This window comes from Ipomoea nil, unplaced genomic scaffold, assembly GCF_001879475.1.
Source record: "Ipomoea nil cultivar Tokyo-kokei standard unplaced genomic scaffold, Asagao_1.1 scaffold0382, whole genome shotgun sequence".
NCBI classification, from domain to species: Eukaryota; Viridiplantae; Streptophyta; class Magnoliopsida; order Solanales; family Convolvulaceae; genus Ipomoea; species Ipomoea nil.
The window spans coordinates 679,277-706,763 of record NW_017616810.1 but is presented as its reverse complement, the minus strand read 5'-3'; the positions used below and the strand labels follow the sequence as shown (position 1 = coordinate 706,763).

The window sequence follows — 27,487 nt, the reverse complement described above, 5'->3', positions numbered from 1 at the left end:
CAAAAACTAATAGCAATGATATGTACTAAATAAACTCCATCTTATTATTTTAGCTACCAAAAAACAAGATCAAGTAAACTCTACCTTGTGATCCTAACCAGTAAAAAACTACAAAAGTAAACCAACTCAAATTGTCCATAAATGTTAACCGCTACCAATGAAAATTGAACTTGTAATATTGTAATTACTAAGTCAACAACATACCAACTTAACTGAGATTGACCCCAAGTATGATAAAAGTAAGAACCCACAATCAACCTATTTTGATACCAAACTGAATGAAAAATTTTATCTTGAGTGAAATTATACATTTAAATTATATATATATATATTATTATATGCTCAGCAGATACAAGTAACATTATACAAAATTCTATTCCATCCATTTCACTGCTAGTCATTCTGATTTCTGACAACTAATCACGAATTAGTTAAATGTGGAGGACTGACTATATTTCACAAGGGGAAACAATTGGTACATACATAATAATCATCTTCTCCTCTCTGAGGCCAAAGTCCAGGGACTAAGCACCCAATATCTTGCCAATATGAAGAAAGATCAATACACATTTCACAATTCAACCATCGTTTCCCACCATTTCACAGACTATATATTGATTCAAAGTAGCTATTTAAAGCATCAACCCAGGTCACATCCGGGCGATATTAGGTGCCTTTCCAAAGCAATTCTTCATTCTCTTCAATGCATAAATAACCATTCGGTTAAAGCTTCGGATCTGGCACTCTAGCAGCATCTCACCATCAAACACCTGCATGACAAGTCATAATGAGGAGGATGCATATATATATATATATATATATATATATATATATATATATATATATATATATATATATATATATATATATATTGTTACAGATTGAACGATACTTTGAATTTCATGTAGGAATGAAATATGTTTCTCATAGCATTTTATACAAGAACTAGACACGATAATGAGGAGGTTGCCATCCCTTTACATTTCTCCCACAAAATTCAATAAAGCCTGCTAAAAGTGATAATACAAACTGACTTTGAATTCACAAGCGATGATAGAGGACAAGTAAGCAATTACAGACCTTGAAGCAACAGCATCATTTTCAACCATTACTTGCGATGTCGCCTTTTTGGCTCAGCTCTTTGTCTTTTATCATCATCCCACTCTCTATCATACATTCTATAGAAACATGGTCAAGGAATCATATATCCAATGTACACTAATGCAAGGTAAATGTTTCCAATTGAGACCAGTACTTTTCTACTCCCTTCAAAATTTTAACAAGTCTATTGTTTTCTTAGCAAAGTGTCATGTCAGGAAAGGGAGTGAAGGAGGTAACTAAAAGGCAAGCGGTTTCTGATAATTACAACATGTCGCAAAACTCCTTGTTTGCGATAACAGGAAGTATCCCTATCAATATTTTTATAGGAAGAATAGAAAGGGTATATATTCCATATATAGAAAAAAATCTTAATAGAAAATATTTTAATTGGGAAAATATCTATTTTGATCTTAGAAAAAAAAGTGGCTGTTGAATCCTGGGTCAGTAATCAAAAGACTCGAATTGGGACTAATAATTTTCAATTAATTGATCCAATTGATAAAGGAATCATCCCACTCTATCATACATTCTATAGAAACATGGTCAAGGAATCATGTATCCAATGTACACTAATGCAAGGTAAATGTTTCCAATTGAGACCAGTACCTTTCTACTCCCTTCAAAATTTTAACAAGTCTATTGTTTTCTTAGCAAAGTGTCATGTTAGGAAAGAGAGTGAAGGAGGGGAGACAGGACTCAAACAAATCCCTCCATTAATAGAAAAAGGAAAAAGAATGGAGGATTAAATAGAATAACTCAGATGTTTAGAAGTTAAGTAATCTAATCACTCAGGAGAGCAGCCACATGTCAGTGTTTCAGTCAAAAGAGACCATTTTCTTTAAAGACAAGACACCATTGGGAGGAGAAGACAGATTTAAAATAAGAGCAACAACAACAATAATAATAATAATACAATAATCAATATCAAGGATACGGATCCACATCACGACGGTTTGATTTGCTAGTTGTCTCTTTTCCATGAATCCTTGGACCTTGCTCCTCCAAGTAACCAGGACGTTGAACCATACCTGTTTTACGATCTCCCCTCTCTCTTCCATCATAGGACTGTGAGACATTAACAGGAAGGGGAGGAGGAGGAAGAGCTGCTGGTGAATACTCACCAGATTCTGATGGTGCATGCTCTCTTTTTAATTTCCGCCTCTTGGAAGCTGCATTGGGATCCATGTCTTCCTTTAAAAGGTTTGGTTTTTCCCTTTCTCTCTCCCTCTCCTCCACCTGTAAACACCAATTGAATAAACATACTAATGATGCAAGAATCCAAATCCAACGGCAAAATATTGTATGGACCATGGTCCACACAATGTTATGTGGACCACAACAAAAAGTACATTTTTAATATATTAAATGTACATTATTTTTGTACTGTATGTACATTATACAATATAATGTACACTCAGTACAAAAATAATGTACATCCCCTGAATACAATGTACATTATTTTTGTATTGAATGTACATTATTTTTGTATTGAATGTACATTATTTTTGTACTGAATGTACATTATTTTTGTACTGAATGTACATTATTGACAATATACAAAATATGGTCCATACAACTTGTGTGGACCATGGTCCACACAATAATGATTGAAATCCAACTCTACATTATATATGAATCAACATCCAACATATGGCACAAAAATTAAATTGGCAAACAAATACAAACTGCTACTAGTATTATCAAACAAAAATAAGAAATTATCAAGAGGAAATAAGCAAAATGAAGAATGTGTCATTAACAAAATTATCAACTTAAAAGAAAAGTGCTCTATAAAGTATCCTACTACAACTCCCTAACCACTCTTAGTAGCTGCTCCACTCAAAGATTCCCATATTTGGCAAAGGAACAAAACTTAGAGACAACAAGGCTTGCATCAACTGGAAATAAATATAAATTACACAAATATGCCTGATGGGGTTGTGCCATAAGCAAGTGATTTTTTATTTTTATTTTTGAAGTTGAGTATTTACCTGAATTCACCAAAAGTTACAGTTTATACACATTCACACATAAGACCACACATTAGATAGCATTAAGGCTATAAAATATATGTATGCTCATACACAATCTAGCAATTAGAATGTTAACCATTTAGGAAAACATTTAACACCTAATTTGCAGCAAGACACTGGACACAAGAATATTCAAATAATCCAACACAGTAACAATGATGTTATACAAGCAAAATCAAAATAATCAGAAAATATTCTTTAATGCATAGTATTTTATAAGGTCAAAATGGGCATTACATATATTCATTCTGTGGTAAACTCGAAAAGAGTACCTTTATTTGAAGCCCATCTCTTTCTTCCCGCTTTCTATCTCGAAAATCGTCATCTCTTCTACGTTTCATATCATCCTGAAGTAGCAAAGTATTCTCTTCGGATCGCCTCCTCTCTCTCTCTTCATGCCTAGGAGAAAGCCTTTGGCCATGCCTTGCAGATCCAACGCGTCTATCAGAATCTTCATCTCTCTTACCAGTATTAATGGATTGAGGGACCACATGAGGTGGCAAGGGTGGGGGTGGAGGTAGGCTTTGATTATGAAACCGATCATCTACATGAGATTTCTCTACAGGAACTTCACCATATCTCGATTTGCTTCTGTCATCTTTACTTCTTTCATCTTTACCTAGCCTATCAAAGTTCCTATCCGCACCCCTCTCTAGAACTTTTTCTACTGAACGCTCTCTTACGTGTCTTTCTGTTGATCTATCCCTTTGTTTTTCAGAAAGCACATCATCCCCACGGGACTTGTCGGGACGCTCCCGATGTTCCCTCTCATGTCTTTCAGCACCCTTTTCTTTTGATCTATCAATAGGCTTTTCTGTCTGTCTGTTTGTATTTTGGTCTTCAGATCCCGTTTTATCATAATCTGGTGGATGAAGTTTATCAACAGCTCGACTATCGATTGTCCGTTCTCTTACCTCACCACCATCTATTTCCCTTGGATCAATCTCGCCTTTACGCCGTTTATTTAGTCTATCTACTTCTTCCGTAGGACTTGCTCTCTTTCTATCAGAAGATTTAGAAAATTCCTGATGAGGAGAATGCACCCCTCGAGAAGAAGATTGGTTATGCACATCAGAAGATTCATTCACATCATCTTTCCCAGTAGTGTGTCTCGGATCAGTTTTTGTTTCATTTCCATGAGTTAGAGATCGTGCAGATGAGGTTGCAGTTTTTGCTAAACCCATGTTACCATTGCCTGGAATTGAAGAAGTAACTCCGCCTGACCTATTGTCAGATGGATGAACAACTTTTCCAGATCTATCATCTTTGGCAAGGTCCTGTTTTAGCTTAGTTTGAGATCCAGATGGAACAGCACGCTTTGTAGCAGCTCTTCCCTGAAAAGAGGTGAATATTTGAAATTAAAACAAGTATATGAATGCATTCTTACCTTTAAAATTTTCAGAAAACCTTGGTAATTGTATGCAACTTCAGAAGCCATCTAGGAAATAGAATTGAAATGAACTACTACAACAATGTGGCTTATGCAATCAATTTGATTGAAAACAACATTGTTAATAAGAGTAACAAACTGCAAAACCTTGGAAAACATTCATTGCAATTGTAAGCTTTGATAATTTTATATTAATACACGCTCTTTCCAACATTATCACTCAAAATAATCTAATTTCCAATTACAGTGATGTGCAATAACTTATATTAAGCCCAAGAACACGGAGACATTAAACTGATGCTGAGATTAAAAAAAATGATTTTAGACATAAAAGATCCCAAAATGGTCTAAGTCAACTAAGCGAGAAAGTAAGCAGAAGTTTAGACATAAGCAGAATAACATATGCAAACAGCGAATAGGTCAAGAAATATACTTCAGATGCCCAGACTTGTTGACGGGGTAAAACATTTACCATATAAAAAATCAAATTTTCAAAACAAACCTTACCCCAATAATTCTTTTCTAAAAGCATATTGATGACAAACTGAAGGTAAATTAATGCAGTCACACAAAATTCTAGTTATACCTCCTGGTTGGAAAATGTCTTGGTAACTGTTTTAGTGTTGCTTTCTTCTAGGGGTTCATTTGTCGAATCATCCATGTGTTTTTGATTCTCCATAGACCTGGATGCACCCGATTGCACAGCAGATGGCCTTGAAGATGAGCTATCGGGGCCATTAGAAGAGGCAGCATTTTGTTTTGAATGCCCCAGATCAGGTTTTAGTGAAGCACTCTCTGTTCTTTCTGATTTCCCATCACCCGCTCTTCCCACAGCAGCAGTTCTACCCCCAGCAGACTCACCCTGAGAGGCATGGATGATGGCCCCATTTTGTATGGCAGATTGGTTTGCAGCTGATGACTTTTGAGTTGGTCCTGGTGCAGGTTTCAGTTCAAGAAAACCCATGCCAAATTCTTCATCTGAAACCCATGAAGGCTGCAAAAGGCAAATACACTAGTTATTTATTTGTAGTCAAAAGCACGAACAAGAATGTAAAAAATCAATAAAAATAATAAATAATAAATTTACACAGTAGTTTGAGAAAATCATCTCAAAGAAAAATTGAATAACTAAAGTATCCATCATTGACTTTGTTCCACTTTTGTGTTGACTAGTCAAAATCAATAATAGCCAAAAATCAAGCAAAAGTCTACAGTCAATTAAGTTCAACTGTGACAAAACATCAAGCAAGTATCTACAGCCAATCAATTTCAAGTATTAAGAGCGACAAAATGACAGCTGACAACAAAATCTTAAATTTTACCTTCCTAGCAGCTAAAGCTGCACCAACACCAGTTGCCAATACCTTGAGATCCTCTCTTTCATCACTTTTAATTTTACCAACCTGTGTTAAGTAGAAACAAAAAACACAAGCAGTTCATCAAACAAAAATGAGATGTAATAGTACCACAGTACAAATGCTCATGATTGCAATAAACCTTACCCGCTTTTCAAGATTAATCCCACTCTTACGGGTGACTGGGAAGACATTGGATATTTTTGTCAGCAAAATTAGAGCATTCCGAATTTCCATGTACTCAGTTGACTCCAAACATTGTATCAGCAACCTTGTGATCCTTTGGCTCCATTTCCAGTGTACCTTTTAGGCAATAGATAAATGAGGCTCTAATATAACAGATAAAATATTATAAAACTGTCCCATATGGTACTTCGATGACTGAAACTCCAATTTCAAACAAAGGAAACAAGTTCAAATCAACCTGCATTTTTAATAATTTTCCAGAAAGCTTTTAATTCATGATAAAACATATAAAAAACAAATAAATATTCGGGATGAGAAGAATTGGTATAATAACCACAGGCACTGGGCAGACTGCTCAAATTCAAAAGATATAAAAGATTCTCTATCTGCCATGTTTTCCAAACATCAATAATGGAATTGTAGTCCACACAATCCATTGGAGATAAAATGCACAAAGAATCAATACCAATGATTCAATTACGAAACTTAGTTTTAAAATATTTCTGTAACCAATGATCCTATTAAAACAGAGTAAAGGTGGCAAACATTTGCATACATTCTGTCCCAGACCCTGCATGATGCAGAATGCTGGGCTTGACCACAGTTAATGCAATAGCCACAAGAACAAGAATATTTTCCAGGTTTTCAAATTCTCTCCAGGATCATAAACTAATCAAGTAATCAACCATATAGTTTGAAAGTTTGAACAAGGCGGTAAGAACATGAAACCGCATAAATTCAAAATTTCCTTGAACCAACCTTAATGAATTGGCTGTACGTGACACGCTGGCTGTTTGGATATCTGTAATAAACAGCAAACCCTGGCATGTTCCCACATTCACGTTCATATATTGCTTCATCACTCTAGAATAATGCCAAGTTATTAGAAAATGCATGTAAGAAAATCAAAGGTGTTATTGCTTCTTCAGTCAATTATCCAGGCAAAATAAGTCCTAGAATAGACCTGAATCATGTACCTTCCAATAATAAGCTGTCTTCAAAGTCTCATACAGGAACCTTCCTAGACGACCCGCTTCATACTCGGTGCAACAACAAATCATGGGTTGTAACGTTTTGCATATCAAAACATCTATGTGGTTTACAGTGTTAAAAAAAGGAGTTCCAAGTGAATGAAGAGTGTTTACGAACATAGCACAATACACTGCATCAGGCATACTGAATGTACAGCGTGGAAAAATGCAGCGCTGTAGAAATTCCATATTGATTTTTAATGTATCAGGGCATGAACTCAACCACTTGTCCTTTTCGCGAGATAGACGTCTACGAACAGATGCTACATGTTCTTCATGTTTATGGAGTTCTGTCGTTAGTCGGTCTAGAGACTCTTGAATTCTTTCTTTGTCTTTCTTCCTCTTAGTGATTGCAGAACTAGAATTATCAGACAGCTCTTCAAGTGCCTTAAGAGCAGCATGTTGCTTAGCAATCTCAGACTCATAACGGTTTCTAGGAACATAGAGATCATACAGAGCAAGACCCCAAAAGGTAGCATACAGGTCAGGAGACAAGCTATTCCATGCTTTTGAAGGTAACATTGTCCTGATTGTATCAAGGAGGTCTTCCCAACTGAATGCAGAAGAGTTGAAAAATATATTAGCATGAAAAAGACACTAGTCAGGAAACAGAAGCTAAAAGTGAAACTAGAAAGAATGGCGGCAGCACACTCAAACTAACTTTAATTTAAGTTGATAACTTTTCCCATGCATTAGAACTAGAGTCAAGATTAATCAACCCATTTTACAAAAACACCAATTGGTATATTGGGAAGACAAGCTCTATGTGAGTCATAACGAACATGCAGTGACAGACACTTACTTTAAAGGCAACGAAAATTACAATGAAGAAACATCACAAAAATATGAATATTCACCCAGATATATTTTGCATGCAAAATCTATGTTTGAATTTCAGGTTTGTTCAGACTGAGCTGGACATTCACAAACATTCAATGCATGACATTTCCATATTCCTAATAGATGAGAGGAAGGAATCAAAAGTATTCAACGAATTGGGTTCAAAGTATTACAAGATAGGCTTGCGAGAAGAGCCAAGATCCAGAACCATTTTGGCACAATCATCCATGTTTTCAGATTCCTTTCCAGCCGTTACAGCACTCATTGCTTCATCATAGTCCAATGGCCAAAAGGCATCTGGATTGTTCTGAGAACGAAAGAGTCTCATAACTGGCCGATAAATTAAAAATGCAACCTGATGACGTACAACATCAACAATATTAGAATAATGAAACTGATGCATTACACGTTGGAAAAAAAGGGGAAATTTTTTAAACTTTTCACTTGAACACCTAAGCAACGAAATGAAACATGCAGGAAATTTGAAGACTTGGCTAGAAGAATATAAATTACCTCCGGATCAAGATGATAGAGGCGTACAAGTTCATCTAATGTTGGAACAAGTAGAGCATAGCCAGCTGCTGGAGTCACTGCACTAGACAAAAATTCCACATATTGGAGGAGAGTTCCATGGCATCTATCAAATTGTTCACTGACCATTTTGATGTAAGGAACATCTGCACTTATGACAACCCTGCAAAGAAAGACAGCAAATACTCAACAAGATTTCCATGCTTCACAATAATCATAAAGAATGTTGCCCAAGTACAACTTAGTCAATCTATTTGTAAGGTTTGGAAGATTTAGTTCTACACAATATATGTGCAAATTAAAAATGATGAAAAGATTAAAACACAGCATTCATGGTTATGTACAACAACAATTCATACCGCCACTTCCTACAATATACAGCGTACATAGGTTCACTCAACTGATGGAGGGAATCCAAATAAAACACCACAAGCACTGGATCACAGGTACCTACAATGGGTACAATGGGTAGGCCTCCACTTGCCCATCAAGAGGCCCAACCCATCTTGGTCTCTAGATTCATGACATGGAACTAGCTGCTATGGAGTAGGGTAAGGACCTCGGGTAAGCCATTGACACCCTGACCCATAGAGCTATTAATCGCACCATCTTATGTACCCAATAAAACAATACATAGTGTGTTTGACTTACACAGAACGGTGCTGAGCAACGAGTAATAGAAGAGGAATTGCCAACTTTGGTTCTTCTTTTGGAAGCAAAGCATCTCTTAGCCGGTTAGTGGATTTGATCAATGCCTGCAAACAGAAGCTAAGTGTTTTACATCTGGATCTAATGTTTTTAAAAGAAGAAATTTTTGTTTGAAAGCATACAGAAGAAGAGGATTAATTTGATATTTTTCCTTTGAATCTTGAAAGAAACAGCTTGTTTCTTTTGAAACACAACATGAATACAATGCTCAGCATCACCAAATAGAAAACCTGACTTATCTAGTAACTGAAAGACGTTGGTGGTTGGCGTATCTTATTGCATGTATAAGAAACTCAGACAGGTACTCCCATACCATTTCATGTTCATACACAGATTAATAGGCAATTATACCTATGGCTCACTAATGAAATTGCAGTAATGGAGAAAGTCAACTAGTTTGAGAACTGATTCATGGAAAAGAAAGCAGCTAGTTCAGGCAGGCAGGCATCTTAGGCACCTTATTGTTCCTGGTTATTCCAAATGAAGTGGCCTGATACCGTAGGGTGTCACTTCCTGCCATTGCATCCAGCTGCTCCTCCGTCATGTTCTCTGTGTATTGTACATTAGCCATTTGCTGTATAAGTTCCTGCACATGCATAAAAATTAAGATTTAAGGTGAAAGAAACAATAGAACTGTGAAATAAAATAATTGTACTAGTTTACCTGCAGGAAAACAAGCTCAATCCCATTTCCTCTCTTCAACTGATTTACAAGATACTGGAAAAGACCCCTTAGTTCCATTGATGGATATTTTTTACACCTGAAAAAAGTTGCAAGAGATTGAATGAAATTCCAGTCAAGTCACATCACAGTATTTTTTACAAGTATATAACAAAAGATAATACAAGATGCGGCTAAATTACAGAGAAAGCACTCACAAAGCTAATTAAACATTAAAATCATTTCCAGGTATAACATCAAAATAGTATAAACAAAGCATGAAGAACATACAGTATAAACAAAAATAAAAACAACTAAATACAGTCATACAGATAATACCCAGCTAGGCATCATAAAAGGTTCACACAAGATATCAAAGACGTACTATTATAGAGATTTCCTAAAGCAGTGTTTAGGATGTGTGGGATACAAGTAAAGCATTGGTTTCCTGGCAATGTACTCAAAGATATGCAGAACTCAAGCAGTAAAGGATAGTTTAGTGTAGATTTTTGAGAACAGAAATGGTCAGAGTTTATTCCCCTACTTATTAGCACATTAAGGGGGTGTTTGGTTCAAGGGATATTTGGAGGTAATGTAACATTACCAAGAATCTCACATAACCTAGGAATGTGAAGGGAATGTGATTCCCATTAAAGCTATCAAAAATGAACTAAAAACAAAGTTCGGGAATCTCACAATCCCTACAGTAACCCACATCCCCTGAACCAAACAAGGGAAATGATGTTAACATTCCTGAGGATATGTGAGATAACCTGAACCGAACACGCTCGAAGTGTAAACATATTCCCATAAAACTTGTGCATTGATTATATACAAGCAACAAATATGTTTAGGGCTCAACGATTAACTGCATTTTAATTTAATAGATAGATTAATAGACACCATACAGTCAAGTACCCTGTTTAAAAAAATAAATAAAAAATTCACAGGAAATTATTCGCTGGGTAAGGAAGTTTTAAAAGTTAAAAGGTAATAAATAGTACAAGATGAATTATCACACTCATTGATGGAATGGTGGTGTGATACCCAGATTAAGAGTGCAAGTAAAAACATACTCTAAGTAGAGAAGTCCATAGAATAATACTGAATACATAGTCATGCATAGAAAAGATTCACAGGTCATCAGAAGTTAGTTGCATTAGCATTCTCATTCGATGAAGACATTGTTTCTTCCCAGGAAATGGTAGTAAGACCATTCCCCCATTTGTATGTTCTTCAATTATCTATTCATAACCAAACCATCCAGACACTGAAATTAACAGTGCACATGATCCAGAAATGCCCTAGTAGCAACACACTTGGGTATGTCAAATATATAGTCGTAACTTTGAAAACATAATAAACAATAACTAAAACATAGACCAATATTCATTTCCTGCATAATATTATTAAATAAAACACCAATTGGACTAATCAATTTTTCCCAACAAAATCAATCTTATATGACAAATAAATATTGGGACACAAAACAATGTTGTAAAATATCTCAGAAAAACTTATGCATCTAATGAAAGACATCTCACTCATATTATGTTTGAGCAGGAATGGCAAACTTGTGAGCTTTGGAGATGAAACCAAGAAAATAGTTCCAATGAAAAGGAAACACCCCTGACAAAAATTGCACAACTCTATAAAGCACTTGCTGGGCAGAAGGCAAATCTTCCAAAAAGCCCGAAATACCACACAATGACGAGGAGGCATGTAACAAATCATACTAGAAATAACCCCAATAGCCAACTGAAAATGTCTATGATCAACAAAACAGTGTCCTGTCACGCCCTTGTATAAACAGAGCAAATCTTCTATTGTCTGTAACCTTGCATTGTGGATTTTTGAATGATGATCACACTTTGGGTAAAGAATCTACATCCATGTGATTAAAAAATGATCAAATAAATTCCCATTTCCTATTTGTCTTGGAATATCTGCATGAAGAGAGAAGTCATCCAAACTAAACCCCTCCTAAGTGACATCAACCCATGTGCATCAATCCTAGTCCCATTGCTGATCAAGAGTTCCTAGAGTCTAGAGACCAGGTCCTAATTATCTGGCATCCAGAGAACGTTGACAATGGTACGCACAAAGTCATACTAAAAAATATGAAATTACACGAACAGCCGATCTGAAGTACCTATAACCACCAAAAAAAGTACTGTGCCCACACTCCCTCTTTTAAACAGAACAATCTTCTACTGAGTATAAACCGTGCTCACAGGACTTTCAAGTAATCACATACTTTAGAGTAAGGAGTCTACATCCATGCAACAAAAATGATCAAATAAGCAAAGCATGATTCCTTTAATATCCTATTTGTCTTGGTATAACTTCACAAATAGAAACACCATCCAAACTAGATCCCCGACTAAGTGAAATCAATCTTCGCCATGAATTTCAGTCCCAATTGCTGATCAAGAGTCTCTAGAGTCTATAGACCAAGTCCTAATAATCTGCCATCATGAGGAAGATTGGCACTGAATGCACAAAGTTTCAACCAAATAAATTCAATCACTTCCCCAACACAAGCAAATTAACCAAATTGTATGCGATGAAAGTCCTGCACTACAAACTTTATATAAAAGATTTATGATATAAATAAAAGTTTTTTGCTCTCAACAATCAATAGGATTATCAAAGGCAGTTGTGACATCCTAGCTCATTTGTTTCACCAAATGACATACTTTGCTCATTGCCCATATTCCTTTGAATAAAGTCCTTAAGTATCAGCATTTTATATCTCCGGAAGGATAGATATCCAGCCATCCAGCCATCTCATTTTTTCCAGATGATGGTTTAGCCTTTAGACAATTCAGAATCTTCAATAAGCCAGGTAGTGCAAAAAATCTTAATTCTGCTCAAAGTTAAGAACTTGAACTTCAAACAGGAAAGGCTGAAAGGGAGTTATAGAAGGAAATTTTTAATTCATTAACTTTGTCCCCTCCAGGCTCCAACAGAAACTCTTAACCAAATCAGATTTTGTAATCTTTGTCCCTTCCAAGTTCCAATAGAAACTCATTACCTAATTTTATATCTGAATCCTTCCTGCCCAAACAAGAAGCCAACAAATGAAGGCTGATTTAAGAGGCTAATCATAAGCCACCCCAGGGAAATCAGCAAGGATAGCATCCCCTGCACCAACCAACCAGCATCTTCACAGGTTAATTTGCAACCCCAACACTGGGTAAGTACCCCGTGAAGATCTAATTTTTCTGCACAAAGCAGTGAAGGTGTAACACAGTTACAGTTAAGGCCAAACCAGGACATGAAAACCAGATTTTTCTTTGGTAGCAGAGTACAATTACAAAATGGGGGAGAAAAACAAATGTTTCCCAGTACATTAAGGTTAAAAGCACAAAGAGAATGAGGGATTGATTACAGCAAAAAACCAAGAAAGTTAATCAAACATCTTATGCAATTTAACACAAATGTAGCAATCAAGGTAGAAATATGGCTAATGAACACAATAAACACAGAATTAAGGAAGCTAATAGACCAAATATTAAGAATAATGAACAAGATAACTGAGACATTATTTACACTACTACAAAAAATTAAAACTATCACCAAAAAGGACTGAACATACAGATGTCCCCAAAACGATGCCAAAGACTGGAGCCAATCCGACAAATTAAGGCCATCATCTTTTAGCTTATCACGCCCACTTTGCGCCAGGCGCTCAATTACAACATATTCCAAAATATCATACTCCAGCTGTTTCAGAATAAAGTAGCAAAATAAAATTAAAAACAAATCTAATTTACAAAAAACAATTAAATGAAAGTTTTTTGTCCAGTACAAGCACTGCAATAAAGAACATCAGATATGTATAGATGAAAAGTAAACAAAGGATTCACAGGAAATAAGAAGACTAGGCAACTGCTAGCAACAATTCAGTAGGTTGGTCAAGCATCTCATCATTATTATATTATCCTGCATGTTAATGTTTTTATTTTATAAACTTTAATAAGTAATAACTTCCTTCACAAGAAAAAGGCACCAAGGCAGTGTAATTGAAGAGCTTTAAAATCAGATGTGAAGAAGAAGAAGAGACTCAAATAAGAATATTCTAACCTAGGCAGATAACAGGCCCCAAAAGACAAGAGTTTCTTCTTTCCCCCTTTATATCAGGGAGCAGTATAACAAACTACATCAGTTAACTAACTAAGCATAATCTTCCAATTCCTTCCCCCCTTTATATTAGGGAGCAGTAGTTATAATTTTGCAGCCTCAAAGGATGGGGTGAGATGTGTAAAATATGTTTGAGCAGGAAAAGGAAAAGAGATAATGGCAAACCTGTGTCAAGTACTTAAATGCATCAACAACAGGGGTAATCATATCCCTATAAGCCTCTATCTGCAAATTGGAATTGCAAAAAAAAAAAAAAAAAAAAAAAAAAAAAAAAAAAAAAAAGTCAGCATGAGATCATAAGATAATTCAAGAAGCATATCTTAAATAAAACAGCACCTGGTGAATTATTGTCCTAAGCACTGTCATTGGATTGGCATGAGCTAGTTTTGCAACCATTCGCCCAAGTTGTTTAAGATTTTCTTTAGCAAGGCGTTTTAGAATCCTTCTTGTATCCAACTGTCACAACATGATATTACGAGTGGGTTAGTAAAGTAGAGTAAATAAAGTGAAAAACTAGGAAAAAAAAGAGATAATAAGATAAAGACATTCAGCAGTTTATACCTTAGCTGTTTGCCTTGCAGCAAAAACCATTGGAAGTTGATCATCATCTTTCTCCCATTCACCATATAGACGATAACGTACCTAAACAAATACATATTAGGCAGACTAACAAAAACTACATGAATTTTAAAACCTTGCCAGCTGCAAGCAAACCTCATATGGTAGGAGGCTCAGAAGTTCCCATATCTCTTGCCCAACTGCAGGATTTGCCGGTATCAGCTGTAAAGAAGGAAGTAGACATGCTCCTAGTGCTCCCTCAATTCTTAGCCTAGCATCCTTTAAGTGGATGCGAGGAGTTTGGTTTCCACCAGTGGTCAATTGAGAATTGAGATCTCCACTGCTGTTGACAAGTTCCAGTGCACAAATGTAGTAACCCCTCAATACTCTGCAAACCTGCTCATTGATAAAGCAGAGAAGTGAGAGGACAGTTCTTGTGTTAAACAAAAGTTGGCAACCCAAAGAACCAAAAAAGTGAATAGCACAGACCTTCTGCAGTAATGAAGCGTCTCGATATAGATAAGGACCCACACAAGCAAGCATCTCAAAAAGCTGTGTTGGAAGATCAATGAAAGGTCTACTGCCAGATGAATCAGTCACATCCAATGTGTTAGTACTACCTCCAGTAGGCAACCGCAGAAGCTGACTTTTGCAAATTAGGTCATACCCCGGTGAAATTGATCTTTCAATAAGCCTGATCATAAGTTGAGCATGGCAGATTTAAAATATGAACATACCAACAGAAAAGATGTGAATTAAAAGGAGGCAAAAACAAAAAATAAGAAAGTAGTGAACATGGATCCATGTAGGCACTGAAATAAAGGTACCAGTTCTGCCACTTGGGCAATTCATTTTACCTTGAGATAACCAAACACTTATCTACAATACATAGAAAGTTACAAAATACTAAGCAGATCCATGCCAAAGACAGAAAGAAATACTCATTTTATTCTACATGGACTATACAAAAAAATTATCCTTACAATCATATAACATATATAAATACAATTTTAGTTCTCTATCACTAAACTTTAAAGGAAAAGGAAGATTCACCTAAACAAACCACTGCATATTTGCATATGCTCCACTGGATTAAGAGGTGAGAGACGATCAAATAACATACGAGCATGATACCTGACCCAAAAAATAAAAATAAAAAAATTAAAAACAATACATAAGAAGCAAACCCTAAAAGCATAAAGAAATGGGAAAGAAATGTTCATTGACTTCATTCTTTGGAACAAAGACAAAATACAGCAGAAGAAAATAAAGAAACAAAATTAAATTAAAAAATATGGAAAATATTAATATGCCAAGGACACATCACAACTTTTTCACACTACATTCAGCAGTTTGGTAAAGGTAAAGTGGAAGAAGGCAAAGATCAGTAAGCCACTCCTTTGACTATCAAATAGAAGATGAACTGAAGTAACAGTAGAGGTGTTGGTACCCCTCACTGTCTGCATTTTCAATGCCCTCTAAACCAAATGTGAATTGAAGCGTATGCAGCACTTTTACTTCCATAAGTTCCATTAGTTAATCTAAGCAACACAAGCACAGAAGAACATATATCCGTATGTATAGCTTCAGTGTCAAAATATATATATATATATATATATATATATATATATATATATATATATATATTGACACACAAGACATGTCACCATGAAACTATAATGACCAAATAGAGAAATGATGGTAGGTGTAATCCAACAATACAAGGCTAAAAAAGGGGGCAAATTCCACTTTTAGTTCCAACATTTAATTTGACCACATTTAGTCCCGCGACTTTACTGGCATTAACACATTTGGCCCTCTATTACAATAACAATTTTTGCCTAAACAACGGTAGTTTTTAGGACACTTTGGTAATTTTACAATCTTATTCTCTTCTTGTTAAAAAACATTTGTTTAGGATATAATAAACAATAATTTGCTTTTTTATTCTTAAGAAAATTAGCTTCTTATTTTTCTATATTATATCATTTATTTTAAGCAAGAATAGAATATCAAAATTGTGAAATTACCAAATTGTCACAATAATTGAAGTCAATTTGATAAAAATTATAACAGAGGACCAAATGTGGCAATGACAGCAACATCGTGGGACTAAAAGTGGAATTTGTTCAAAAAAAAGGATTTTCTAGAAGACAATTCAGCAAATTAGAATATAGCATATAAGCAAAATCTTTAGACAACTGGAAATCAGCTAACACATTCTTAGATCAAGGAGCTAAAATTCCCAGCATATGGTGAAGCTCATATGCTCAAGCCTCAAGAAACCGTATTAGGATTTTAGTCCTGTTAAATAGGCATTCAACTAACTGGTTGTTACATTATCCTTTATCTATTCTTGAAATATCATATCTATACTGTAAAGGGTGAGCAGGATCATCCTCTTACAAGGATTGAGGTAAAGCACCACGCAACCCTCAATTCTACTATCTATTTCCGTTATTAATATGTGGAGAGGTGTTCCAATTCCTCGCCAGCCACCAGCCATATAGTGTGACTATATACACCAAACACTACTGTATGGCACCACTTGAAAAGTCTTATAGCACAAATATCAACAAAGCAGTCATGCTAATAGGTATTGCAATATTACAAACATACCAATCATCCACAGCAAGAAACCCCATGAGTAGGCCCAAAGGCTGACTATCTTGTAGTTCTGAGGATCTATCAGTGACTGCATCTGATTCCATATCCAAGGCAGCATAAAGATCAACCGTTACATCACCTTGTTTCTCATCATCCATGAGATCCTTTCCAGTAGCAGCAAGATTTATTCTTCCTATTTTGTTTGCCTGGTACATAACCCCACAAATACATGTGCTCATATGGAATAAAAAGCATAAACACCAACACTTTTATCAACATTTAAAAGCACACATGAAAAGTAAACAACATGGAATATCAGGATTATTAAGCATATCATGGAAAAAAATTAATGACACTGCACAGGACATAGGCAAGGTCTGAACCCATTACCCTAATGATCAAGAGTTGACCACTCCACCAAATCCCAATTTTGAATATCAAGAAATGCACAGGAAAAATGTTTAAGAACAAAAAAATAAATACGGAGTAACTATCAAGTGTTATTACAAGGAAAACAAAAATCTAAAATAAGCACAAGGTGGACATGTATGAGTTGGTTTTGGTTGTCCTTTATGTTTTGCGTTTTTTGCAAAATACTTCAAAGAAATTGTCCAAAAATATTTAACTAAATAGTGGGTTTAATTCCATTCCACCAAAAGGCAACTCACAAATGAATGCATTTTCAAGCCACCTCCATCCATGCAAGGTCAGATGAATTAAAATGCAAACCAGTTTACCACTTGCATAGAGGTTGAGAGCTTATGCACTAGGGGTCCAATATAACAGAAAGGTGCAGTGCCATCAATCCCAGCATTCCATCCAAAATTAATTCACGAGCAATACAATTGGCTACTTTATTTGTATGTTATACATAGATGGATTCACTATTGATAGTGTTTACTCTGGTAGACCATACTGAAGCTTTAATATTCAAAGGAAATTTTGTTTCAGAATGAAATCAGCAAAATAGAATTATTGAGGCACTTGGGACTATGATAAATAGAAAAGGATGCATATACAAGAAAAATCCCCTAAATCTCCCAAGTGCATTACCTAACATAAGAAGGAAAGGATGGGAATTAACTGTCCAAAATGCTGAATATATATATATATATATATATATATATATATATATATATATATAGAGAGAGAGAGAGAGAGAAAGATAGAATGCACTGTACAAGGATGGAACTGGAAATCAATGCATGAAGCAAATATTGAAAACACACACATAATCCACAAATTACCTACCTCCTCAAGTCTCTTAGCAGAGGATGCACTATAATGCTCAAATGCCTCCTCATCCTTGGGAAGTAAATGCACATATCTAAAATAAAACATACATCTTGGTTAAGAACAAAAGCAATAGAAATTGAGAAGCATGCAATAGAACTTTTGCAATCACACAGAAAATAATCTTTGAAACTCAAACAGCCAGCAAGTACAAGAAGCTTCCAGGGTTAACAATTTTGTCAGTCACACAGAAAATTATCTCTTAGAGGGAACCATCATCCATCAGAAAGAATAAGGAGTTTACAGGATTATCAACTTTCATGTTTCATCCGATCATGTTCTTCTTGTGCCATTACACGTGCATTATATATTATAACAATAATCATTTGATACTCTTACCAATGATCATTAAGATAAAGCAATAAACCTAAATTGAATTTTCATGGGCTTGAACAGCTTAAGCAAAGAAAAACAGAAGGAAGTTCAAGATTTTCATCTTTGTATTTCAGAACTTAAGTAATGTCTGCACTTGGGCTACAACATGTAACATTATTTTCTAGATTGATCACGTTGGTGAATCAAAATCATTTTTGCAAGTTCTGTTAATGTGGCACATATATAATCCAGAATCTTTTTGTTGATTCTCTATCTCATGTTATGCTGTTTAGACTAAAATATGGAAGAATCAATAGGAACATATAAAGTTTGGATAAAGTTGCTTTGTGAAACACGAAAAGTGACTCATATCATTAAATTTTACTCCTGCGCCATAATTATTTTCTCCATGGCTTTTCACACGGATTTTTAGGTAAACAAGTTGTATATAAAATAAAAATATCCTAAATTATGAAATATGGGCAAAGAGTTTCATATCCCTTTTAAATGATAGAAGGTATGAATGAATAGGAAAAGTTATGTACAAAATAGCACCTTTTCATAGGAACCAAAGTTAATTGGACATCAAAATAGATAGCAAGGAAAAAATAGTGGAACAAAGGGAATGGCAGTCTTCATTTGTGGAATAGCACGATATTCATGCTCAAGAATACTAAATCATGGAACCGAAGTTAATTTGGACATCAAAACAGATAGCAAGGTAAAAATAGTGGAACAATGGGAATGACAGTCCTCAGTCTACATTTGTGGAATAGCTTCAATATTCATGCTCAAGAATACTAAATCATGGGAAGAGTGGGGAACAATGTAGAACAGAGGGTTAATTACTAAGAGGGAAAATACCAATGGATTACTAGAGATGAAGAATTGAGATTTTAGACCTAGATGTAGTTAAGTGACTCATTGCTCAATATATAGATGCAACTTGTAAACCAAAGGGAAGCTGCTCCAGAGGGGTTACACAAAAGAGACTTACATGCTTTCAACATCAATGAAGTCTTTTTTCACCAGCAAGGCGGTAAGCTGATACAGACCACTTGGCACAGGATCATTTACTTCTATACGCTGGTAGTATTGAAATTTATGACCAAGGATTTGAGAGGCATGAGACTGCAAATCATCATGTAGGAGTAAATTATTCACTAAACTTAGTCACGAGAAGAGCTGACACCAAAAGAAGGGCCATAAAAATGAACTAAGAGTACTGTGAGACATGCATTATACCTTTGGAAATATAGGGATGAGGTCCAGATATACACTATTATCAGGTTGAAATTCAAAAAACTCCAAAACCTAACACATTAATGACCAATTAGAAACTCAAAAAGGAATTAAATAAGCACTACCAAGAAACAATAAGTAAAGCACAGAACTTACAATGTCAAAGACTCGGTTCGGATCAAGATCAAAATGTCCAATTAATGACTGCACATAATACAATACTTAGAAACATGGTAAACAAACATATTATTCAATGCAATGCTTAGTCCAAATGACAACCTTGATTATACCAACTGTTGCGTCCGATATATTTTGGCTAGAAGCTTCAGGAATCTGGCAAAGTAGAGTAACCTACAAACCACAGTAATTTTAGGTTCAGGGTGAATGGAATAAGCAGTGGTTAGTAACAAAAGAATTAGAGCATAAGACAAGATCCACATGAAAGATGGAAATCACATAAAAACAAAATCCAGAAATATTAACGATTAAGGACTAGCCACATCTACATAAATAGTTAAGTAGGTGAATAATAATGCATGATTAACCTCACAAGTATATAAGAATGTTTTTTTAAGTAAAGAACGAAAATTGGAAAATTGAAAACACGTGTAGAAATGACCCATGTTTCAGAAGATGAGAAGAATGCCATAAACCTTGAACTTTTTAAATTCAACAGTCATCACATAGTTCAGGTAAAAGAGGTCACACAGATGTCACTTAAAAAGCTCCATCTAAAATAAAAGCAAGTAATTACCCAAAAAGTTTCTTACCAAATTCTACCATAGAGAAAATTCCAAGTGTTACTTGAATGGTTATGAAGAAAATTTAAATTTAAAATCAGCTAAAAACAGCTGAAGTAGTAGATTTGTGCTCTGAACAAAGATCATCAGCTATGTCTGTCAGTGTCCTTACAGCCTTGCCCATGGCCAACTACATTATTTAAGTTTTATGTTCTGTCGTGTATTGCGCTGAATATTAGTTGCTCAGTCTCAAACTGACCCATTGCTTGAATATTAATCTCTCAAATCAGTGCACTACAACATATTAATATGGACATAAAACCAACCAAGTAAAAGGAATGTATCTGGAGATCTTCACAGCATATGATAATATTCCTTTTCAACAGCTCAATCAATCAACATATAATTTTATCATGCAATTTCTATTTCTATGTAGGGCTCTTTACATTGATTTTGTAAACACGGTATTTCAAATATATAATTTATGCTGGCCAACTTAGAGCTTTAAATTGAAGAAAGTTGAGTATTCGAGCTTTGAAAGGATTATTATTTTTATTTTTTATTTTGATTTGTAACTTTGAAGAGCTTACAAGTAGGGGAGTCAATAGTAGCCCTGTAGCCAAGAACCAACGTGTTGGCCCAATAAGACCGAAAAATTATAGAAATAGGGCCAAAAAAATTAGCCCAATAAGGAAATCAGGCTAATTGGGCTAGTAGAGCTGTCCTGCTAGCCCGATTCCCCCCCCCCCCCCCCCCCCGAAAACCCTAAATTAGTAAGACCATACTATATGCTTATTTTTTATATATGATGCAAAAAATAAACTCAACTCATCCAAATATTTCCCTCATATATATATAAAAGACTAATAAATGCCAAAGTGATATACTAATATGTGGCGTCCTTTGGGTACTGTGGAGGTAACTTTGTCAATTCTCTTATAAGATATAAATTAATAAATGTGTAGTGTCATTATAAACATAATTTTATTTGAGAATTAGATGTCTTTGATTCTCTTGTTTTATTTTAATATTTTACGTCTAAAAGAAATGTTGCATACTTGCATTATATAATGGAGATTTAAATGATGTTTAAGTTTATATTTACTAATGTAAAATGTGTTAGTTTGTTAAAATTGAGAGTTCAGAATGTACAATTTAAAATGTCAACAATTTTAGTTGAGCCCGCTCTATAGTCCAAAGCTTTAGAGTTGGGGCCAAAAATTTTAAACCTGACCCGGAAAAAAAAATGATAAGCCCGAACCAGTAAATACGACAACTAGACAAGGCTAGCCCAAATTTGAGAGGGTTGGCCCAATTGACATCCCTACTTACAAGATCAACAATCTTGACCATTCAATGTCAGCCCACATCAAATGGTAACAAAGTACAGAACAGACATAAACTAAAAATTTGAAGAGAAAAGAGAGAGAGAGATACATATAAACAAACGCACTAAAACAAAGGAAGAAAGGAAAGAAGATAAATACCAGTTTGGCATAGCCTTCACTCTCTTCTCGAAGAAGGTTAAACTTTGTTTGCTGATAAAGAAGGCGAGTGTTTACCCTGACCTAAAACCCAAAGGAATATAATGAGAAGGTTTACAAAACAGTTTCACCAAAACAAGTTAAGCTTGTTTACCTATATTCCATACTTCTTCAGTTAAACCATTAGTTACATAAGCAAAGACAATAAATGACTATCCAAGCAAAATAAATAAATAAATAAATAAATAAAGATAAAGAAAAAAAAAAAAAAAAAAAAAAAAAACACTTCAAGTTCATAGGGCTTTAAGACCCAGACTATAATAAGTTAAACACTGACAAAACTGCCACAATGTAGAAATCAGAGATGCTTTAATGCATGCATCAGCAATTACCAAGCAGGCATGTAATATAATGAAACATATATGCAGCAAATGGAAATCTATCCACAGAACAACAATTATATCACCTAATATTTTCACCATATCTGTATCATGTTCACTACCTCTTTTGACTTCAAATCAGCAGCCTTTATCTTGATCATTTCCGCTTCCCACAGGAATTCTTCCTTCAATCATTGTAAAACACACATAAGTATCCTCCTTCTTTTATAATCAGTTACATAACCATACTCTTTCAGTCAACTAATCACAGTACAAATCATAAAGCATCTCTGATTTTAAAGTTGTTTCAAAGATACCTCACATCGCTCCTGAAAAAATCTTAAAGGTACCAATCCAGATTCCATTAGCCATTTTGCCTGAAAGCCAAAAACAAGAAGAAATCAATAACAGAAAGAATTGTGAGGAGAACAAACAAACAAAAGGTTTTCATATGACATAATGTTTTTCACTAGGCACTTTTCAATTTTCCAGTGCCTAATACACTAAAAAAATGATGAAAATGTTTTCAAAGAAAAATGGTTTTACACAAAATGGGTGAAATTGACTTCACTAAAAAGGAACTATGAGTGATATAGGATTTATAAGCAATTTTACCCATGAGAGTAAAGTGAAGTTGATCATGTAACTTTGCAGAAATATGAGACTGACAATTACTCTAGGACATACCCATTTTAAGACCCCCCACCCCATAAAAATAAATAAATACTCCGTAAATAAAAAGATGCAAAGCTGCATATAAAGAGGAACCATATGTATCAGTTTTCAAGGCATGAATGAATTTGACTAACCAGCTTGATAAGACGTGCACGATATTCTCCGGGCAAAGTGAGCTACATGGTACATAAGTAAACATATATTAGCTGGAAACTTTATTCACAGGGAACAGTTTAATCATCATCAACTACACTGATAAGCCAACAATAGCAAACCATCATGCAGAACAAATAAATTGAATGAAAATAAATTAATAAATCAATCAAAATTCTTTTTAAAAATTAAATGAAAAGTAATGATTTTATGATTTTATCAATGAAAATGAAGAAGAAATTACAAACATACATTACTTATTATGAACTAGTGCTTAGCACAAGAACTAATGCCACCAAACACCACTTTAATAAACCAAAAAAGAAAGGGCAGGGGCTCTTTAGTTATGTTTTCTATTTTCAGTTTTCCAAAATTTTCCAAGTTTTCATTTTCTTTTTTTTTTTTTTGAAAACAGTTTTCATTTTCTATTAGAAAACTAGAAAACATTGTTCAAATTCAGTTATTTTTCAATATATAACATTTGAAATTGTTTGCTACTTATTTTCTTCATATTAAAATATGAATCCCACTGGTAAGTGAAAATAACATTAAGTAATGATGCTGGTGTGGGCATGTGTGAGTGTTAAGGTTGGGTCAAGATATCCGAAGATTATTTCAAATATCTAAAAAATTTCAAGTGATATTTTTTAGACAAAATATCTGAAGAATTTTCAATTTCGTTCAATTATGGTGAAAATATTTCAATGAATTATCATTTAATATTAGTATTTAATATATTATATTATATATTAAATGAATTATTAATTGAAAAACTAAACTTATAGGGCTTCAAGTTAGGTAAAACTAAAATTTTAAGTTTTTAACCCCCAATATCCAAACTGAATTTATATTTGGATATACCATATTTTGATGTAACCAATCAAATTTATCCAAAAATTTTGGTTTGGATTTTGAATTTTAATATAGATAATTTGAATAACGCCTACCCCTAGGTGTGGTGCAAGTAGCTAGGGTAGGGTACATAGGTGAGTGGTAATAAAAGTGGTGATTGTAATAGAGGACAATGGCGCAATGAGTTGTGGGTAGGTAGGGGTGGTGACATTGGAGGATAGGTAGGTAGGGGTTGTGACGGTGGGGGATAGGTAGGTATGTAGGGGTGGTGACGGTGGGGGATAGGTAGGTAGGGGTTGTGATGGTGGGGGATAGCTAGTTAAGTAGCGGTGGTGACGGTGGGGAATAAGGTAGGTAGGTGAAGGCAAACCTAGATAGATAGGTGAGGCGAAAGTTTGTAGGTAATGATAATGATGATTATAGGTGAAGTTATGTATATTTTTGTATTTAGAAAATGTAGAAAGCATGAAAAAAGTGTTTTCCACAAATACTTTTCTTAAGTTCAAAAATGGAGAATTTGGAAACAGAAAACTCCATATTTCCCTTTTTGAAGAAAACAAACAATATCTCTTGTTACTAAATAAGCCCCAAGTTTTCCAACAACAGTTAGCACTAGAAGAAGGACCAAAAGGTTTACATATTTTCATGAATCACATAAACAAACTTATCTAATCTAATTGTGACTTCCATTGAACTCCAAGACCATCACTTACACCTAAAAATATTGTCTAAAAATTTCAATTAAAGCAGAGACTTCAGGTTTAGATCTCAGCGTCTTTTAGCGGTGTCATCTTATCAAAATGCCCCGCTTCCTTGATCAATCCCTAGCCATTTTCTCATTTCTCCAAATAGAATTTTCATTAGTAAACTCCAATTGTCAACTCCACAAATCTACCAGGAATGCAACAAAATCAAAATTAAGTCCACAACACTAGCCTTTGGTTCCTTACTCCATTCATCAGAGTAACCTACAACTAGGACTCAGGTTTCTGTCTTTTAGCGCGAATTTGCAACTTCACATCTTCAAAATATTGAATGTCTAATAAAATGTGGTCCAGAAAAAATAAAATAAAAGAGTATCTACCAGCATGGAGTAAATTGAAATTTGAAAAAATAAGAATAAAAGAATAAGCCATAGTGTGTGTGTGTGTATGGAATGCACAAAACAATGGATGTATCCAAATGAAACTTACGTCTTGAGCTATTTGGGTAACAATATCAGCTAAGTTGGATCCTATTTCGTCCTGGCAGACATCATCCATAAATTCTGCAGACTCCAATGCAGCTTTGCATTTCTGAAATGGCAACTCTCCTCTAACCTACATTCCAAAAAAACAAATAAGATCCTCAAAATTTGTAAGAATTTGCTGAATTTTACGCCCAAATAAAAAAAACAATTACATAAACCTAAGCGGAAGAAAGCAGAACTTCAGTCTAGTCAAGCCGAACACTTTAAAACTAAAACATGAATATTAAAAGAATCAGTAAAATATACGGATAGATACCATAGTCCAGCAGAGCTCGTAGAGAAAGCGGAGGGTTGGCACAGGATTAGGGAATTTGAAGCTGGAGTTCCCATTCTTGAATTCCTTTATGGAGTCTTCAGTTATGTAAATGCACTCCACAGGTGGGAGAGACATTGTTCTTCAAAAACGCCCCCAAAATCCTATACCTAGGGTTTCAGGACTAGCAGATTGAAGTTGCGTCTACAAAGCAGGGCAAGAAAGGAGCAAGGGACGTTTCATGGGTTGAAGGGACGGTGCTAGGGTTTCAGGTGCGAGGGTTCGGGAAGAGGCAGAAGAAGATGCTTTGATATTCTGCTGGTTGAGGTTGAGGAGCTCAAGCCTTGAAGAATGAAGACTGACAAATATACGGGTCGGGTCTCGATCCATTTGAAAATTTACTTTAAAAATTAGTTAATACATAATTTAGTTATGGACTATAGGATTTTTCTAGGCTATGGTCTTTTCGTAAATTGATTCCTTAACTTTTAATTTCTCCAAAGTGATCCTCTGACTTTTGAATTTTAAATCAAAATGGTCATTTGTTAGCTTTGGTGTTAAAATGAATGGTAAAATTGAAAATTTAGATTTTTGCACTCAAATTTAAAGCAATATGTGATTCCTTTCCGCAGTCTGCACATATCTCTTCAAATTAGGTTTTTGCTCTCCTAAATCTTCAATTAAAATGTGGAATAATCAACTAGAAAGTCAAAAAAGTTCATCTTCAACTTGATCCATAAACTTCCCAAGGCAATGATTTTTGGCCTTCTAGTTAATTATCTCACATTTTGATTGCAGATTTAGGAGAACAAAAACCTAATTTGAAGAAATATGTGCGCAGACTGCTAAAAGGAATCACGTATTGCTTTAAATTGGAGTGTAAAAATATAAATTTCACGTTTTATCCTTCATTTTAACACCAACTTAACGTCAAAGCTAACGGATGACCATTTTGGTTTAAAATTCAAAAGTCGGAGAACTATTTTGGGAGAATTAAAAGTCAATTGACCAATTTGAGAAAATGTCATAGTCGGAAGATATAGGTGTATGGTAATAATGATGTGTTATCAATGTTAGAATTAAAAATTAACGTTGTTATAACGGTGTAAGGGTAGTTTTGTCTAATAATATTGAAATGTACAATATTTAAAGTAAAATGTACATATTTATTTGCATACAAAAAGATGGACAAAAATCAAGCATATAACCTTAATTGAGGCTTATTATGTTACTAGTTTTTTACGTGCATTGCGCGATTGGGATAATGCCCAATGATTTTTTTTTAAATAAGTACTTTAAAGTATATTAAGGCAAGATTATATTGAAATTGTTCATGCATAGATAATTGAAGGTTGAATTTGCGTATTTAAATAGGTAATTCTTCTCCCAAATGTTGAGTCCTCAACCCCAAGGGCCCCACGCACTCTGACCCGACAGAGCATTGTGGGAAGTTGTAAATCACGGTGACTCAATGGTTCAGCAGACAGGGCCAAATGCTGATACGCACAAGGAATCTGCCCACTTTGGACATAATTCCCGCATTGCCGCCGCCGAGGTCAAACCTTGGTCTCTTCTCCCAAATACTACCCACTAAACCATTGAGCTAAGCCCGTGCGGGTTAAATAGGTAATTCTAAGTTTACAAATGCAAGATAATATAGTCAATATTGATTATAATTGTCAATAAAATAATTGTATAGGTATGG

At 34.8% G+C, this 27,487-nt stretch overlaps 1 protein-coding gene across 1 annotated transcript; it reads right to left on the bottom strand.

The window, feature by feature from the left end:
* Positions 1–350: 350 nt before the first annotated feature.
* Positions 351–26,140, bottom strand: LOC109171901 (THO complex subunit 2). The gene is made up of 33 exons (XM_019320989.1): positions 25,786–26,140; positions 25,474–25,599; positions 23,410–23,451; positions 22,918–22,977; positions 22,723–22,785; positions 22,224–22,304; positions 20,276–20,347; positions 20,153–20,200; positions 20,000–20,068; positions 19,752–19,885; positions 18,398–18,473; positions 17,159–17,352; positions 15,593–15,673; positions 15,029–15,233; positions 14,696–14,935; positions 14,543–14,623; positions 14,318–14,437; positions 14,147–14,206; positions 13,437–13,564; positions 9,839–9,935; positions 9,633–9,761; positions 9,119–9,222; positions 8,450–8,630; positions 8,110–8,291; positions 7,043–7,649; positions 6,825–6,929; positions 6,027–6,182; positions 5,847–5,927; positions 5,111–5,518; positions 3,407–4,468; positions 2,036–2,337; positions 1,081–1,178; positions 351–770 (listed from the first exon to the last, which is right to left on the bottom strand). The coding sequence occupies exons 1-32, from the start codon at positions 25,918–25,920 to the stop codon at positions 1,109–1,111; spliced, it is 5,499 nt and encodes a 1,832-aa protein (XP_019176534.1). The 5' UTR covers positions 25,921–26,140; the 3' UTR covers positions 351–770; positions 1,081–1,108.
* Positions 26,141–27,487: the final 1,347 nt, after the last annotated feature.

Bases quoted from the DNA above. Each gene is read 5' to 3' on its own strand.
- LOC109171901 (XM_019320989.1), bottom strand. From the start codon at position 25,920: ATGTCTCTCCCACCTGTGGAGTGCATTTACATAACTGAAGACTCCATA. The intron at 20,348-22,223 runs GTATTTATCTTC...TGTGGTTTGTAG, and splicing joins GTGAAGGCTATGCCAAACTG to GTTACTCTACTTTGCCAGAT. The intron at 9,762-9,838 runs GTAAACTAGTAC...ATGCATGTGCAG, and splicing joins TTGAGCTTGTTTTCCTGCAG to GAACTTATACAGCAAATGGC.